Source organism: Patiria miniata, unplaced genomic scaffold (genome assembly GCF_015706575.1).
Source record: "Patiria miniata isolate m_02_andy unplaced genomic scaffold, ASM1570657v1 HiC_scaffold_19, whole genome shotgun sequence".
In the NCBI taxonomy this organism is placed as follows: Eukaryota; Metazoa; Echinodermata; class Asteroidea; order Valvatida; family Asterinidae; genus Patiria; species Patiria miniata.
This window is the reverse complement of record NW_024037057.1, coordinates 15,909,268-15,927,704: the sequence shown is the minus strand read 5'-3', so window position 1 is coordinate 15,927,704 and position 18,437 is coordinate 15,909,268. Positions and strand designations below refer to the sequence as shown.

The 18,437-nt window shown below is 39.3% G+C and overlaps 1 protein-coding gene across 2 annotated transcripts in view; it reads left to right on the top strand.

Annotated features, from left to right (window-relative positions):
• The first annotated feature begins 903 nt into the window (after positions 1-903).
• LOC119725906 (B-cell CLL/lymphoma 9-like protein) overlaps positions 904-18,437 on the top strand; it is a 39,530-nt gene continuing 21,996 nt past the window's right edge. The window contains exons 1-3 of one of the 2 annotated variants that reach the window (XM_038197511.1): positions 904-928; positions 8,330-8,436; positions 12,417-12,511. In XM_038197511.1, coding sequence (XP_038053439.1) covers positions 904-928; positions 8,330-8,436; positions 12,417-12,511 — 227 coding nt within the window. Of the gene's footprint in view, positions 929-8,329; positions 8,437-12,416; positions 12,522-18,437 lie in introns of those variants that run through there. The other variant, XM_038197512.1, reaches the window with a different exon arrangement.

The following is an 18,437-nucleotide window of genomic DNA, read 5'->3' as shown; positions in this document are numbered from 1 at the left end:
CGTGGACGTTTATTATCATACTAGGGGGAGCCCTCCTCTTCCTAGTCAATGACCCGCCAAATGGACATCATAAACGCTCGAGGGCGCTGTTCATTAATGCGGCGTTTAATAATTCCATTCATTTCCGATGCACTTGAGGTGTTTTAATTTACCTCTCTGCCTTATTGTTTTTCCGTCCATATTCGGCCCTCGGAAATAAATTTACCCTTATCAAATTCCTGCTGCTCCTCCATGCACTGACTGTATGTTTTGTGTACAGTTGTACATATTATGTAGGTGTGCATATTATGATTCCTCTCTTGCGCCAGTTGGAATATAACTTGCCATCGTCCCCACTGCCAGGGAAGTAAAAATGTAAATAGTTATTATTAATCCCTGACACTGTGCTCCCCACTCACCCCCCCCTTACTACAGGGTGTGATCTTAAGATTAAGACAAGCGCCGACTTTTTTTTTATCTGTTTATGAAGTCTTCGAGATTGTAATTGAATCATGATTAATTGACCAATGAGAATTCCGCGATTGTGCACGTGACCTTTGGTCGACCTCGCGAGTGCATTGATTATAGTATTCTGCATGATTAAGGTGGACGACGACTATCAGATTCCGCAAGATGGAACGCAAAATTATTGTGATATTTTTTATGAAAAGGTTCTAATCTTGAAAGTCACGCTTGTGTATAACTGATGTTTTTTTCAGTTTGATGAGGGGAAATATAATGATGTAGGTTTTGATTGGGAAAACATACAAAAGCATGTAATAATTCACGTGTAACCCGATGGAGGACGTGTCCCCCCTACGACTCCAAATCCAACGTTCCGAGGATAGAGAACGTATTTAAGAATGGAAAATGGCGGCCGACCAACACTAACGATGACACTCAAACGGCATTTTCTACTCCAAAATGCCGCGTAAGAAGCCGACCACAGGTACGTTTGACATCTTTGATGTTTGATTTCGTGTCAAACGATATTTTTAACAGCTCTAGTAATTCTGCTGGGAATGCTGGCTTAGGATACGATGTGGGTCAGAACTGATTTTACATTGGCTTGTTTATGCACGGTACTTGCTCGCTCGTTTATGCATGGCATGTGTCCATGCATAATCGAATGGATAGGGTTTTACTGTCACTTATTGTCAGATTCTTAAGGAAATTCCAACCTTTTCTGATATTTTTGTTCCTGTTTCCTTGACTCAAATCATCTCTGCCCTTATCCAGTGTATGTATTGTAAAGCCAAACAATTTCTCAACATTCTCAGACTCAAAGAGTCAAACCTGAAAAGAAATGTTAAAATTTGGAGAGAATCACTCCTAGTCCTACTCCTAGAACTATGAGGCTCCACGTACATAGATCTAGAAGCCCGCAAAATTGCCTGCAGCACAAAATACTAATGAAGTACAAAAACGTCCATCAAAATGGAGACATTTCACACAGAACCGCTGCACAGTTTGCCCCTATACTCCGTACTTTATCTCTTGACATACTCACGTATCATGTGCAGAACTAACATACATGACATAGGTGGATTCTGTCGGTTTTTAGGCCAAAATGATGAAAAATATGCCCTTTCCGCACTGAGCCAACCTGACACTTGAAACGTGCACGCATATGATCGAGCGATGATTTTCGGTTCGCTCGGAGCGCGCCGCGGGGGGTACGGTACATGCACTTGTACGCATGCACATACATGTACTATCATTTCACCTGTACCGTACCCATAGTTCTAGGAGTAAATCACTCCTACATCATGTCATGACATGTTCTTCTCCTAGAACTATGATGCTCCGCGGAGGAGTGGAGCCTCATAGACAGCTTACCCCGCAAAATTGTTTGCTTCTACAAAACACCAACTAAGTACAAAAACGTCCATCACAACCAAGCCATTTCCCACAGAACCGCTGCACAGTTTGCCCCTAAACTCCGTACTATAACTCTTGACATACAATGTAGGGGGCCTACTCACGTTATGTGCACCCAACAAACATCGGTGGATTCTGTCGGTTTTTAGGCCAAAATGATGAAAAATATGCCCTTTCCGCACTGAGCCAACCTGACACTTGAAATGTGCACGCAGAATGATCGATCGATGATTTTTGGTTCGCTCGGAGCGCACCGCGGGGGGTACGGTAGGTGCGGAATGATAGTATGCGCATGCGTACAAGTGCAAGTACGTACCCCCCACGGCGGGGTAAGCTGTCCATAGTTCTAGGAGTAAATCACTCCATGATCCATGTGGCTCTGTAGATCTGTCACAGTCTGCATGGCTACGTTGCAGAAACCTATTCAGGCATTAATGGAAAGGAGTACCGTAATTTTCGGAATATAAGCCGCGGCTTATACGTTGAATTTGCCCATGAAAATGTTTACTGCGGCTTATACACAGGGCGGCTTATACGCCGAGACTTGAAGAATAAAAATGACATTTACATGTGTATTTAATGTACTGGTACAAGAAGAGATGTGTTGCTGAAATAATTATCAATTAAGAAAGTCATTAACAAACCGAAAGCACGTCCCACAAAAAGGTACCGAGCGGTAAAAAGTATGGCTAGTGAAAGCTGTCCCTTGGACATCGACAACCGGCCGTACGTGATGCTGCATATGCTGCATGCATCATGCATGGTTCCCCATGGACCACACCATTTGTGGTAATAAAGGGGTGTACTTTCTTGGGAACAATAATTACCAATATTTCCCCTGTTTAAAAAAAGAAAAAAGACAACTAATACTTTTTATAGAGTTTGAAACATATCTTTATTTGATAATCAGTTGTTCAACGTCACAATATAATTTTTTTTCTTGAAATGTATTCAAGAAACGATGTAAAACTCAAAACAGGGGTGAAATCACCCCTTACGAAATTAATGGATTCGTCCATAAAAATCTCAGCATCGTGTTGACTGTTTTCGAAGAAAGTTACATCCAAACTTGAATGTTTGACGTTACTACTCGTTAGTAATCACAACAATTTGATAAGTTTTGCTGTAAAAACGGACTTGTTTATCCTTTAGGACAAAACAACTCAGTGTCTGTTGCCACAAAGCAGGATTTGTAGCGCTCCAGTCAGACAACACATGGTGGGTTGCATACTCTCTCAAGTGCTGGGGGAAAATAATGTCAGTCGCCGGCAGCAATTTTATTTCTCATCATCAATTTCCATATTTGTTTGTAAGAGTAATCGACTGTAAATGATTTGACATAACTTATGTGGCCCTTTTATAGCTTTCGTAGTGTAAATGGAACTGGTTCAGAGCATTTTGACTAGAATTTGGAGGCCTTACAAAATTGAACCGCTGCGGTTGGTGCGGCTTATACGCCGATGCGGCTTATACGCCGACTTCATATCTTAATTTGCAGATTTTTGCGTGCTGCGGCTTATACGCCGCGCGGCTTATATTCCGAAAATTACGGTATAGGTACTCAAGGTGCTGGGAGTTATTATTAGAGACGTGTGAATGACAGTCTTGACAAAGATACCGTTGCCTATAGTCCGAGTAACTAGGACTCTACGAATCGCCTTTTTTAACATTTGGAGATGGTCGGGTGATAGTAGGGTCCTAGGATCTTAGAGTACATGGCAATATCAATAACCTAATTTGACCTAGACCCACTAACTAGGATGTGGTCTATCGTTGATCTCACCGCTTAGATTCACTGCATATGTATTGCTTTGCACGCATATATGAATATCGTTCCGAGAACGTACCTGTCAAGTCGTTAGATATGTCGCAACCCGGCCGATTACGTACTAGTCTTATACCAGCCGCGCCGATGGAGTTTGACTGAAGTTCACAGACAAAATACGATCATGTGCAATATCTCCTAAGTATGAGTCCGTATTTCATAAAACTTCAATTCACACTACACCGCTTGTCCAAGTAACCCTGAGTGGTCTGGCCACGCCCCATGTACGTTTATTATCCATGGTACTGGGCCGTATTGGGTTAAATGCTCTATATGCATGCCTCGTGGCAAAACCGCAAAATCGCAAAGCGGTTTGTCTCCGACTCTCCATGTAATATTGTTTTGACTAGCCGGCCAGAGTGAATGTCCTGGGCCTTCCCGCGATTGAATTCCTATGTAGCCGATTCTCGGCTCTGGGTTTTGTGCACAGAGAGTAGGAAATTTAACCTTAACTCCCCAGCCTACGGTAATTTACTAGGAACCATACCCATTCTGGCAAATTCCAACACCCACACTGGAAATTGTACACACACACTGTTGGACTTAGTTTCTGGAGGTATGCCAACCCCAGTGTAAAAGACCATCAGTTTCGGGGTACTGTACCTACATTGTATCCCAACAGATTTAAACAAAACCTGCTGTTGAACTTTGATGGGTTGAGTTCGGTTAGGGTTAATCTAGAACCGATTCTTTTGGAGCCGGAACCGAGCATAGCGGGTACCCGGTTCTCGAAAAGATTGGACTCGTGGTTCCGGTTCCCATATTGGGACCGGTTAGAACCGGAAAACTGCTGGAACCTCGCAAGCCTAAAAGCAACCGAGGCAAAGCATTAAAAACAACATAATATCCTAGATCACAGAAGTTAACAATTAAGCACTTCATGGAACTAATATGCGCCATCTTGTTCGTAAAAGGGGCAAAAAGAAATGAGTTGCTGAGTATGCACTATGCACGTCAATAGAAACTTGGCGCTTCTAAGTCAGCATGCGTTTAAATTCCAACAATAATGATGTTCTTTTTGCCCCGTGAACATGATGGCACATATTACCGTGAAAGTGCTCATTAATTTGCTAAATCTATGCAAGAAACAAATTAAATCACTGTAGTGTAAGTAACCTTTGATACAATGTATTTGGGACTTTCCTGCCGAATGTGAGACTGAGCAGTTGCAGTTCTTTTTAGAGATGAGACTTGTAATTTATGTAACACAGTATGGTAAACAGTAATTTTTTTTATGGACTGGATACGTGGCTGTTCTAGACCAATGACATTACAGTATCAAACTTCAAAGACACGATATACATGTACATCAATAATTGTAAGTGACCTCAGCTAAATATTTGGCAGTGTTGAAAAGAATGGTGAATGCTGTGGAAAGAGGTCAGGGTTTTGCTTTATAAATGAAGGGAATTAAAATATTGGTAGTAAGGATGACAAAACAAACTGAAGATGACAGTAAATTCTGACCATGCATGCTGATGGTACCGGTAGGCTACAGAACCTGATCTGTGATGGCTTGAGACTTGAGAGTCATGTGCAGTGAACATTGGTTATGAACAACTCAAGTAGGGACTGATGAGGAAACAGTGACTCTTATGAGGGCAGTTTGGAAGAACATCTCTGAGTGGCTGAGAGTGAGAGTAAAATTTTCATTTTTAAATTGTATGTTTAAAATAGTTTTTGAATAAGGGAATAAATGTGTGCTCCGGAGGTTTTTATCACTCTGTTTAATACCACCTAGAGTCTGGGTGCTGATAATTACCCGAGCCGGAGGCGAGGGTAATTATCAGCACCCAGACTCTAAGTGGTATTAAACAGAGTGATAAATACCGACGGAGTACATATTTATTCCCATTCATAAATACCTTTTCGGTAAAAAAAAATCATATAATTCGTTCAAAACATCCCGATTTTGTTCAACAAATTCACTTTATGCTTTTTGAATCATCCCTCCTGCAAAATAATGGAGTGTTCAGCTGGCGAGTAAGATGAAAACAACCCTTTTATGGAGATTGACGCGCGCGTATCATGTTCTATGCGATGTCGCGCAGAACGCACCTGGCGCGTTGAGTTTTGAATTTAGAACTATAAAATTCTAACTCCCTGGTAGTGTTGCGCATGCCTACGTGAGGATTGTGAACGTTCAACCAATGAAACGATAAGAGGCACTGGATTTTTAGGAGTCCACATTTTATTGTGACACTGGAAAAGTGTTTAAGACCAGCTAGCCATGTCTTTATCATCCGTTTAATACCGGCCACGTGACGGGCTCTCGACCAATAGGAATGGCTAAACTGTCTGAGGTATTTATGAATGTAAAATTAATACATGTATGTGAATTGAGGTAAGATTTTATAACCACTAAAAAGTGAATACCATTGCACACTTACACATGCACGCATACATGTAGATGACCATCCTGTATAGTATACCAAAAGACAAACAAATTCTAGGAGTTCAGTTGGGTTTATGACAAGGAACAGCAATTTTGATGTCAGCTCACATTATATTTTTTCTTAAAATACTGTTGAAAATGTTGAAAACTAGAATAATAGTATTGAAGAGAGACAGCTTGAGTTTGCAGAGGGCATTTTGAAACGATAACAATTGTTTTACATGTAAACTAAAAAGAAAGTCCTGAGGGTCATAAACACTTATAGAGGCCGTCTCACAACTGGATGTTTTGGTTTGAAAGCACACTGGAACTCTTGTGACTGTGAGTAGGCCACACAGCGCCATCTAGTGGTCATGCATGGCCATTATGTGTACATGTGTATGCTGTAGTTCAGTAATCTAATACCCGGTACATGTAAAGTTCATGTACATGTATGCAGCTCAAGTTGGCTCAGCGGCTGTGCCAATTGATATGGTCACTCTTTGCCAGTTGCTAAATTTTAATGACATGTATGTCACTATTAGGGTTTTTTGGTTCATTTGCAATCTTTTTCTGAATATTTGTTATCCTTTCATTATGGCTGCAACCAATAACTTCTGTACATATTGCTCAGTGCTCTTCTTGTACAAAACAAATGCAATGCTTGCAGCACAACAGTAGCATGTAGCAAAACATGTTGCTGAATGCATGCACATTTTGTGTACAGTATGTAACTTCAAATTGCTTGAGAAATGTTCCTGAACCTTTCAAGTTTTGGGGAATACTGTGGAATTTTAAGCCCTGGTATGAATCTGAATTGAATTTTCCTTTTCCTGTAAGGCTTTTGACTAAGGTGTATGCAAAAACAATGGCAGCAATAACCGCAGCATGTCTGAAAAAGCTTAAAGAACTTTCAAATCATGCATTATACCGGTACTTGTGTCTTTGGGCCGAATCTTGCTTTTTTGGGGGTTACTAAAGTGTCCCACGTGCAGTGGGTGATATGTATGCGTACATGTACATGTACCTTGGCAGGTTGTTGTACATGTGTACATGTAGCTCTACAGAAGGTTCATTTATGTACGTAGCACAGGTAGTCAGCTCATGATATTATTGAGGATGTAAGAATGATTTGATGTATCACTGTATCTCCTAGCACGATAAGTGAGTGCTACGATAAATACCCGGTACATGTACATGTATACAATGTATGGCATTCATGTTTGAAAATTTGTATCGCGGTTCTTGCTTTGAATAAAGTGGGAAAAAAAATATCTGAATCTGTATTTTCAACAAAGCATTTAAAAATTGAGCAGGGCTCTGAAATGTTGGATGCCTGGATGAACAAGAGATGGCCAGACACCCCTCTGGCAAATTTAAGCCTGAATTTCTCAGCATGTAGCTTTAGTACATGAACACCCCATGGGATGATACTTACATGTAATGATGTCATGCTTTGTTTACATGTGTACTAAATGGGAGTCCTGTTGGGAAGAGAGAAAGCTGAGTTCAATAAGAAAGCACACGTTGAACAAAATGTCATCAGAGGCCTTTCCCCAAACTACCCATAAGAGAACATGTACGAGAAGGGCCTAATTGTTCTCTGATACAAGGTGCAAAATGTTTGCCTGTGTTTTTCCTTTTTGATAAAAAAAAAAATTGTTCCTAGATGAAGAAGATTCTATGTACATGTATGATAACAGGTTTTCCTTTCATACGTAACATACATGTTTACATTGTACATGTACCAGTTTGTACATGTACCTGGGATTGAATACCCATACATGTACCCACATACCGGTACCTGTATGGAAAGCACCTTTTATAATATAGAACTGTCTGCTGTAATGTAAGTAGTCCTAGCGCTGTAAAAAAATATAATCAATGAGACTTATCTGGAAAACAGTTCTATCCATAGTTTGTTAATTGTTTTCATGAATTGTACACGGAAGGTACCGTAATGATTGTCTCTGGCATGATGACAGTGAACACGAACCTGTTGCCTAGTATGAGCAACGAATAGTGTTGAAGAATTGATGTTTTTGCATGACAATGCGGCCAATACCTGTAATATTTCTTCCATGTAAGTTTGTGTTTATTGATGTACATGTGTCTGTGTAGTATTGCGCCTGTTCAGTGCCTGTACACCTGATAGGTGAATATCCAAGCTGACAGTATTGCACAGTATTTGATTCAATAATGTTAAATGATATCATTTGAACGTGCTACATTTGAAATACATGTATTTTCCATTTCCCTATATTTTTCAGAATCGGAAGACGTCTTACAATTACGATGCATGTGGGAGACAGTTTCTGTGTACCAATTTGTGGGGCTTTTCCGATCTAAATTCCATTTCAGCCAATTTGACTTAGAGGTAAGGCAGATTAAACAAATTATCCATATCATTCTTTAAATATCGACACATGAAACTGTATAAAATGGTGTGACAAATTCTCTTAATTCTACCCAAAACTACAGCCTGCTTCATAAACAATTCCATTTATTTCAAAAATTTCGGAGTTTTTTTGTGTTGATATTTTAAGGATGTTCAAAAATGTTGGCAGTTGTATGCAGTATGCCCATTTGTTCATTCCAGTGTGTCACGCCAAAGAGTGCTGAAACCTTAGTGTGCATGCATAAATGTAGAAACTATGCATGTACATGTATACACGTACATGTACATGTATATTATGAACTGTGAAGCGTGTACACATCAAGAGCAGTTCTACAATTGAATGAAGCATTGTACATGTTCATGTGTTAAAATCAAGGTTCAATCACTCCAGGTATTAACTGTTTAGTACCTTTTAGAAAATTCATAGAAGTTTTTATGGAATATCACACATACAATGTACCTTTGTGTCCATTAATTAATCATTTTTCAGTCTGTGCAATATGTATGCGCAATGTACATGTACATATGTACATGTAGTTGTGCAATGTAGAATGTAGATGTACGTGCATCATTCTGTAGTGTATAGTCAGCATAATCAGTAACTGTTGTACATGTATCATTGTATGTATTTTAGTGTCCTGATGCCTGAAGTGTTGCGGTGTGTCCCAAGCTTAAAAGTTTAGACATACATGTACCGGTACATGTACATTGGACTTGTTCATTTGATCTCAACAACATACTAGTACCCGTACATGTACATGTATCATTTATAGCAACAAATCAAACAGCACTTAAAGAATTTACAACATGCATACATTTACAATCAGCTTGATAAATTATGTAAATCTTTCTACATTGTAATTATTGTTTTTAGATATTTGTACAACTGTACACGTATGTATCTGTGTCTCGTAAGATAATATCATGGACATCCTTTGTGTCACTGAGAATGCTGAAGAATGGTTCAGCCTTGTACACAATACGTGTAATTCAGCTGAGTTCATGCTGAATAATTATGTTGGGGTGCTTATTGTAAATAGCAAAACGCCTGAAGTTGGATATACTGTAGTTGATACGTGGTTGATGCCAGTGAACACTTGATGAGTTTGTGTAGTAAGGGGATTGGCATACGTGTACAGTTTCGTGTCCATGTACATTTGTAGATGGTACATGTACAAAAGTCTAGGGAGCTGTTGTGGACTGCCCAAGGCTTGACATGCTTGGTGACCATCGATCAAGCTTACACATGTGTGTAATCCAAGTAGATGAATGAGCCCACTTTTTCCCTTGTTCTTGTTATGTTTCATGATCTTATAATTCTTTGACACACTTGCGTAGTTAATTTGCGCAGTTATATAAAGCAAAGTAAATACCCAATAAATAAACAATCGTTTGGAAGTTATTTGTAATTCTACTGGTTTGGCCATGGTTTCATATGTGAGTCTAAATTTTCCATAGTAATGCAGTGTTCTCCAACCTGTAAAAAAAACCCTGGCACCCTATTTTTTACGGTGCCCGCCATGCTTCAAAATTGCCGCCAAACTTTAAAATTCTGCTGCCAGATGTTTAAAATCCTGCCACCCAGTTAAACATTTAGAGCATCTTTAAAACAAAAAATGTGTAAGTATTCCAAGTGCACTGGAAACAGTTTAGTCAAGTAAAAAAAAAATCAATCATGCTCGTGCTTTCATAGTGCCTTGCGAAATAACCTTGTATGCGAAAAATGGTTACATGTACCTTGCAAGGGCAAAGTATATGATGAACCGGGGACAAGGTGGCAGTCAGCATTCACATTAATCTGGCGTAATAAGTCCAGTCTCCAAGCGAATAGCGAAGGCACATTTTTACAGAATGTTAAACTTCATGTTTACAGCTCTGGCCTGAGTAAAAGTGGGCCTACCGGTAAAAGGAAACGTTTCAATTATTATTGTCCCGAAAACTCAACAGAAAGTAAAATATAGATCATGAACAGTCACATGCGTGATGGGTCAGGAACAGTCACATGCGTGATGGGTCAGGAACAGTCACATGCGTGATGGGTCAGGAACAGTCACATGCGTGGTGGGTCAGGAACAGTCACATGCGTGATGGGTCAGGAACAGTCACATGCGTGATGGGTCAGGAACAGTCACATGCGTGGTGGGTCAGGAACAGTCACATGCGTGATGGGTCAGGAACAGTCACATGCGTGGTGGGTCAGAAACAGTCACATGCGTGATGGGTCAGGAACAGCTGCTCGTCGGGAATGGCGAGTTGCGTCGGTTGCGTCAAATTATCAAAATCCAGCCCTGACATCAGTTTCTTTCTGTTTTCCTTCCTCCATGGTCAGAATAAGTTTCCAATGTACAGTACCCATAAATGTAACGTGACTGCTGGATTTGCACGGTTATTTTATGAAGTTGTCGGACTGTTATTAACTGCTGAACTGTTGTCCATTTTCCGGATACAACGCAATTGATATTCTTATACAATGGAGGTAGAGTACCTCCATGCTTATACTCAATCTTATACAGTTTCACAAGTCGTAGGCCCCCACAAATTACAATACCTAACCTAGACCCAGGCCATGTTTACGGATCTAAGCCTAACTGTGCCTGACCAACAAGGGAGTCATGACATCTACAGTAAATTTGCTATGGACTTTGAGGAGTGTCCAGTCTCTCCTTAGTCTATGTAATGGAACCTGGCCCTGGCAAAGCCGACCATGGGCTATGATATGTAATCATATTCGGCGATTAATTATGCAAGTAGACTGCGTGTGACCTTGAGAAACTGATCAATCAGCAGGCACCTTTCATACGTGCCTAATTCAAGCTCCCCGCATTTTTGTACAGGTTGTATTACAAAAATGCCCCATGGAAATTGACCAATCATAATCTTAGTCCTGATTTCGGAATGAAATGACGTCACTTGTATGCTTAGATATATCAGAAGTCAGACAGGAGACTGGGCTCTGTGGATGCCGGGTGATACTCACACTAGTCTTTCATCTCCCCCCCCCCCACGAAAACACAAACCAAATAAAAGCAAAAACACCCCCCCCAAATCCAAACTGTTTCAGAAATACCCCTATGTTGGGACATGGAAATACATGGTTCTTAACTTTTAGTACATAAGAACCTTTATAAGATCAAGAGTAAACCAAAAATGGAATTCTCCTAAATAATCTTGAACTTTTGCTCAAAAAAGTCAGGATAAAGTGGCCAGGAATTGCCTCAGATTGCACCACAGAGCACCTACATGTAGAATCTCCTTAAGCGGGCCCCGGACCCTATGCCATGTATGCCAAGAGAGAGCTTCGTGCTCCGTACTCACATACCCCCCCCCCCCCCAACCCAGTACCAACCTTTAATTTTCAAAGTTGGAGAACCCTGCATTACTAATGGGGTACAGTTGACTACATGTTTGGGATTGGAGAGGGTACAGCAGAGCAAGATGCTGGTATTTGTTCAGTTTTTCCCTGTACATTCCAAAGGCCTTAATAATCATGCGTACACAAATTACCTAGTTTGGACTTTCCCTGTACATGTACTTCAGAAATTACAGGGGTCATTGGAAATCATTACGTACATACATGTATGTACATGTAGGTAGCATGGAAGGAACCGTTGCTATACATGTAAATTGACAGGACATACATTGTAGTTATCACGTGCATAAATTTACCCAAATATATTAAAAATGTATTCATAATCCATTTGGAAATTTTGCTACTAGCCAAAATTAAGATAATATTCTTGGCCTTTAATGCAACAGTTATATAACTTTATCTTAGTTGTAAAGCACATGTAATGCGCTCTATGAGTGTACATTATTATTATTATTATTATAATGCATTTTTACATAATGTGCATAACTTGTAGAGAAAATTTCAAAAATTTCTGTCCATGTAACATACTGGTGCATAGTACATAATACTCTGAACCCAATTTTTTGCTTTAACTTTCCCGTATGTGTAGGATTTTGAATACAGCTTGGCTCAAGAGGAGAGCATTGTGGTTGCAGACATATTTGCACGACTGTTGCGTTTTTCTTTACGACGGACAGATATCCAGTAAGTACATGTACGTGGATCATGTATTCATTCACTTTCTTAGCCCATGCATTGCTGACTCCATTTTCTGTTGCCCTTTCCCTTAATCTTCATGGAGCCAATTCCCACGCAGTTGCTTGGGAATGTATGCTCAGCAAGCATCAGCTGACAACAAATCCAAAGCAATCACAATGAAAGATATCTTGTCTGCTTACCTGTTTTAGCTAAGAAACTAAACCTACCAGCTCTATGAACAGCTAAGCACTGAAATTAGCTGGGCACAGAAAATGTATCTCGCAAAACTAGGTGACAACCCTAAAAAAAAAGTCTCCGGTTTCTGGTATGCGCGTGCGTCGCCGTAGCCATGCATGTCGGCAAAATGAAAAAGTTTTTTTTTCAATGAAAGATGATGTCTCAAAACCGCCAAACTCACTGGTTTGACTGGAATCCTGCTGCTGCACAATTTTAACGTGTTTTTAGATGGGGTTATGATCGAGAATAAGCTTTATGTGGCCTCTCTGGTCTCCCATAATATTTGCACTAAGTTTAGTCGGGCACCATTTGCAGTCATCAGCCAACATTTGAAGCCAAAAGAACAGGTAAAAAAAAAAAAGCCGCGTCGCCGCACCACTTTTTGGGCAAGCTCCATACCAGAAACCGGAGACTTTTTTTTTGGCCTAAATGATAAAATGACATTCACATTGCCTATTGCTTGTGACTTGCTCTGAGCTGAACTTTGCTTAGAAAATGAACTTGCTATTATGTATGGGCTTAGCAGCTGCCTGTTATTGCATGGTATGGGGTCTAGGAGTGCATCAGGAAGCTACTAATACATTTCACTGACTAGTTGAAGGGTTAACCATTGATGAATAGTTTGAGGCATACTCAACTGAAATGACAAGGTACCGTTACATGTATGGTAAAGAATGAACCCTGAGAATCTAGACGGTCATGACAGTGTGGTCTGAGTACTTAGGCTTTTGATCATCAGCAGGAATCTGAGTATTTTTAGAAAAGAGAATTCAGAAAAGGTTAAAGTACGTGTTTTCAAAAATACTCAGACTTGAATCAAAGTCTGAGGAAATAGTGAAATTGTGACAGCTTTGAGTCCAAACAATCAAGTCCTCCTTGTCTTCTGCAAGGCTAAACAATTCCCCGCCATGTTGTCAGTACACTCGCATATCCACTGGACTTCCTTATTGCTCATTTGAAATGTCAACAGGATTGCTCATATTCTAAATTATCAAAAAATAGCAATGTGTAACATATATTGTTTATTGTAAGATGGAATTTTGCGTCGGGGTGATATAAATCAAATTAGGTTTTGCCCTTCACCAACGTTTAAACACTGTATACTCAGTGTGTTACCTCCCGAGTGAAAGTTGGAAAAAATCACTCGGGTGGGACTCGAACCCACGACCTCCTGCTTTCTAGTGCAGATGCCTTACCACTCGACTACCGAGCTAACGGGATCGGTTGGCTGGTTCGAATCTGAGGTACATCATGTACATAGCAGCGGGTAAACGTCGGTGAAGGGCAAAACCTAATTTGATATATATTGTTTACATAGCATATTCGCACAGTCAGGGTCTGTACACATTGTGCATCAACATGACATAAAACGCAGAGTGCAAGCACATGTACATTACCGTACGCTGTGACCTGTCCACAACTCAACTGACGTAGAAAGTCACGTGTGTACCAACATGTCATGCATGTACTTAACCTACCGTATTGGCCTTTGTGAACCAATCGTATACGTGCATTCACGTACTGACTTAGAACGTCACGTGTACCTCCCAGGTAAACACGCACACTTTACAAACACTATGCATGTACTTAACCTATTGGCCTTTGTGAACCAATCGCATACTTGCATTCACGCACTGAGTGCTGAGCTCCGCCCAGTCATGCATGCACTACAGTTCATTTATTTATTCATAACATCTGAATCTGGTGAAGAATCGTTAGAAAAATTCCTGGATCCACACCCAGATCCGGATCACTTCCAAAATCTAATCGATTTGCATTGTACCACCTCTAAACAATTTTCATGAAGATCCGTCCATAACTTTCTTAGTTATTTTGTTAACGGACAAACCAACTAACCAACCAACCAACAAACAAACCAACGCCGATGAAATAATAACCTCCTTGGTGGAGGTAATAAACCATGTTGTATAAATTTGTTTTATTGCACCTCATTAAGATGTGTTTTTCAAGAGTTGACAATTTGCGAGAATCCTCTCCCACCTAAAAAAAAAAAAAAAAAGGAAAGGAAATGCAAATCGTAAATCTTATTTGTACAATTGCATAGTTGCCAGGCTTGGAGCTAATCTACTGCTGTGATATTGCTGACCTGACCTGTTGGGCAACATTACATGTACATGTACACGTACATGTAGGTCCATCCTTCGTGTGGCATGGATACTTTGACATCCCTGATGCAATATTTACCAATAAACAAAATGTACTTAAATACAGCTCTGTAGGTGCATGTTTTTGGCTCATAGGTGTGTACATTTGTACACTGTACATGTACCAAGTATGAGGTGAATGGTATACTGTAACATATTTGGACATAGATACATTTTGTAAATTGCTTTTAGATACTGCTTATAGAGTGACAGGAGCAATTCTCAGTACAGCGTTCCACCATGCATTTGACAATGAAGAGGCAATTTCACAGTTGACCTCCTTCAGATGCTGCACTGTGGTTAATCACCCGTCCTTCATGGTCAACTTGTGGAGGCATCATGAATAATAACCATTGTTAATAACACAAAACATTCCAACGTTAATTGTGCATAACTACTAAAAAAAAGGATAATATTAAGACTGACAAATCTGTGTTGCGTGTTGCAAAATGAGTGCAGATGACAAACGGATGTTGACTTACATACATACAATGTATATATTTCCAAAATGAACTGCAAAAAATGGCCATCTGCAGAACCTTCTTCATGGCATGTCGGTGACGCACAGTCAAGTGCATACATGTACAAACAACATATAGATCTTGTATTTGGTACATGTTCAATGTATTTTCTATTGCGCCTAATCATATTACATGTATCAGATGAATGCAATTTTACTGCATTCTGTTTTGCATGTACTTTCATTTACTTAGTGCTTAGCATTTTTCGTAAGCAGCTCTACATCTACACATAATTGCTGAAAATGGTCTTATAAAAAACACCCAACCAAACAACTCCCCCTCCAAAAAACACCCAGAGGTTGTATTTAAAGAAACAAGTAGCTATTGAAAGAACACCTCTTGTTCTGAAAGTGCTTCCTGTCAAAACTTTGGAAGCTATTATGTTCTAATGTGCTCCAGTTTTTCTACTAACGATAGTTTCCCTTTTTTCTTTGGATTGTGAGATTGTCATGATTGTGCACGCATCCCATGTGGTGTTAGAATATGAGACTGGCTGAACGCAGGTTACTATGTCATTGCCACATATACTTATTTTAGTCTCCATTCAAGTCACCCTTCAAGGTGACACATGACCGTGTGTACATGTTTTTCTTACACTAAAATTGAGCTACATGTAGCTAATAGACACAACTTATTGAACAGGTCAGTGGATATGATTTATGAATGTTGTAGCTCCCAATTGTAAATGTTGTCCTTCAAAGTTCAAATACTTTTAAATACAAATAAAGAAAATTTAAATGTATTTGTTACTAAATAAATTTACCAAAATTGTACACTATATGAACAAGATGAATAAAGTTACAAACTTATTTTAAAAAAACCCATAATGGAGACATTTTGCGTGGGAAATCAAAACAAAGTTGGGTAATTAGATTTGTGGCCAATTTGGAAAGAAAGTTGTGGCCTCGAATTGATCCTTACTTACATGCATGTCCATGTACACATGTACACTGTACCTTAGACATGTTAAAGTTAAATGCACACATGTATAGAAAGTTTACAGAATGTGCAAGTACATTTGTACACGTACGTACCAGTACACATACATGTACATGTATGTACCGAACATAGTACACTGTGCATGAACAAGTAAAGCTACATGTGCTATGTACACTGATGTCAATGATGTATTAGAAATGCATGCGCAATACTAGAGCACATACAGCACATGTACATGTGTACATACCTGTACATGTACATGTACCGTACATGCACCAGTTCACTCAGCTTATCATGGTTTATATTGTATGTATACACGTACGTACCGTACATGTACATGTATAACACACATAACAAATATCTTCCTCTCAGTAAATCAATGCCATACTTGAGCCAGTATCATAATTTTGTGAGTAATGGTTACTAAAAGGCCTGCTTCCTCTGATGGCCTTAGTAACTGGCTACCCTGGCTGCGTGCATTGATAGCAAATGCCAACTTTATAAAAGGAAAGTTGACATGTCTCTACATGTGCATTGTGTACATGTACATGAAGATTGGATATTGTAGCCAAGATTTGTTGAATCCTTGTGACACTACATGTAGGTAACTGTAGAAATGTGTACCAGTACATGTACCATATATGAAATGAATTTCAAATTTAATTTGCTATTTGAGAATGTGTAGACATCATTACTTTTACCTGTCAAGGTGTTCCTATTAATGGGCCATCACAATTTTGGTTAATGTCTTAACAACAGAATAATGCAAGAAATAAGGAGGGAATCCCTTACATTGTGTGGACCAAATTGGCAGGTTACACCGAAGCCATCTGGACTTTCTAAATACATACAATGCACATTGTAGTGCAGGCAATTACATGTAAGCATTAAGTGCTGTCACTGGATTCATCTAATTGTGTTAAGTACATTGTATACAATTACATGTATACTGCAATTTGTTTTAGTGTGAGGATTTTGACTGTAAAACATCACAAATTCTGTACATACTGGGTAACATGTACAATGTACCGGTATGTACACAATCTTAGAGCTCAATCGGGTAGGGAAAGGTGGTCAATTCCACACTAATGGGCCCAAAAGTGTGACATTTGAGAAGAACTTTTGAGTTTTGATAATAAAATTACATGTAGGTCTTGGTCTCTCAAATTTTGCTGTAAACATTGTAAGCTTTGAACAAATATCCTCACCTGCAAAGGATATAACTGGTTTTGCATTTTAGAAAAATATCATGGATATTGTTTTTAAAAGTGTTACGTACTGGCACCTGTAAGAAACGAAGGACAGACATTTTAGATAAAGTCACAAAGTAAGCATAAGGCCACATGAAAAAAAAAAAGGTTCTGCTCCGATAACATGGCATTCAAAAATAGGGTAGGTACCGGTAGGTAGGAATTGTTTTTTCCCCCCCAAATATTATGTGTGTACTATTGTAATCATATGGAGGCGTCTGTGTGTAGTCCAGGGTAAAAGGTAGAAATGTATGGGTTTGGGTGTTTTTCCCCTCATTTACCCCCCAAAAAATTAGGGTAGGGGCTGTCAGAATAGGGTACCAGAAGCAGAACTATTATTTTTCTTGGCCTAATTAGTCAGAAATTAACTTGCTGATCAAGTGAAGAAACATTGCTGAACATGAAGATGGGGTTGATCCTAAACAACCTATGAAACGATTCCATGTGTGTCTGAAAAGTATCATTCCAAAAAAAACAATCATGTAATAAATTTGACTATATTCGTTAAATACACGAACATGTACTGCGAGTACTGCCATTGACTGGCACCTCAATGTCAGATCACAAATTACATATACATGTATGTACATGTAGGCATCATGTCCTAACTCTTTTAGTGCTAATTTACAGAAAATGACAGATTGAACATGTATGCACTTGAATACAAAACAGCATCTTTTGAATCAGAAGTGATAGCAACGAAATCCACTTACGAGACAAACATTTGTGCACATAGGTTTTCTATATATTCTCTAAATATGTATAGTATCCATTACATGTACACGTATGCACCCTATTATTGGTTTTGAGCAATTTCTGT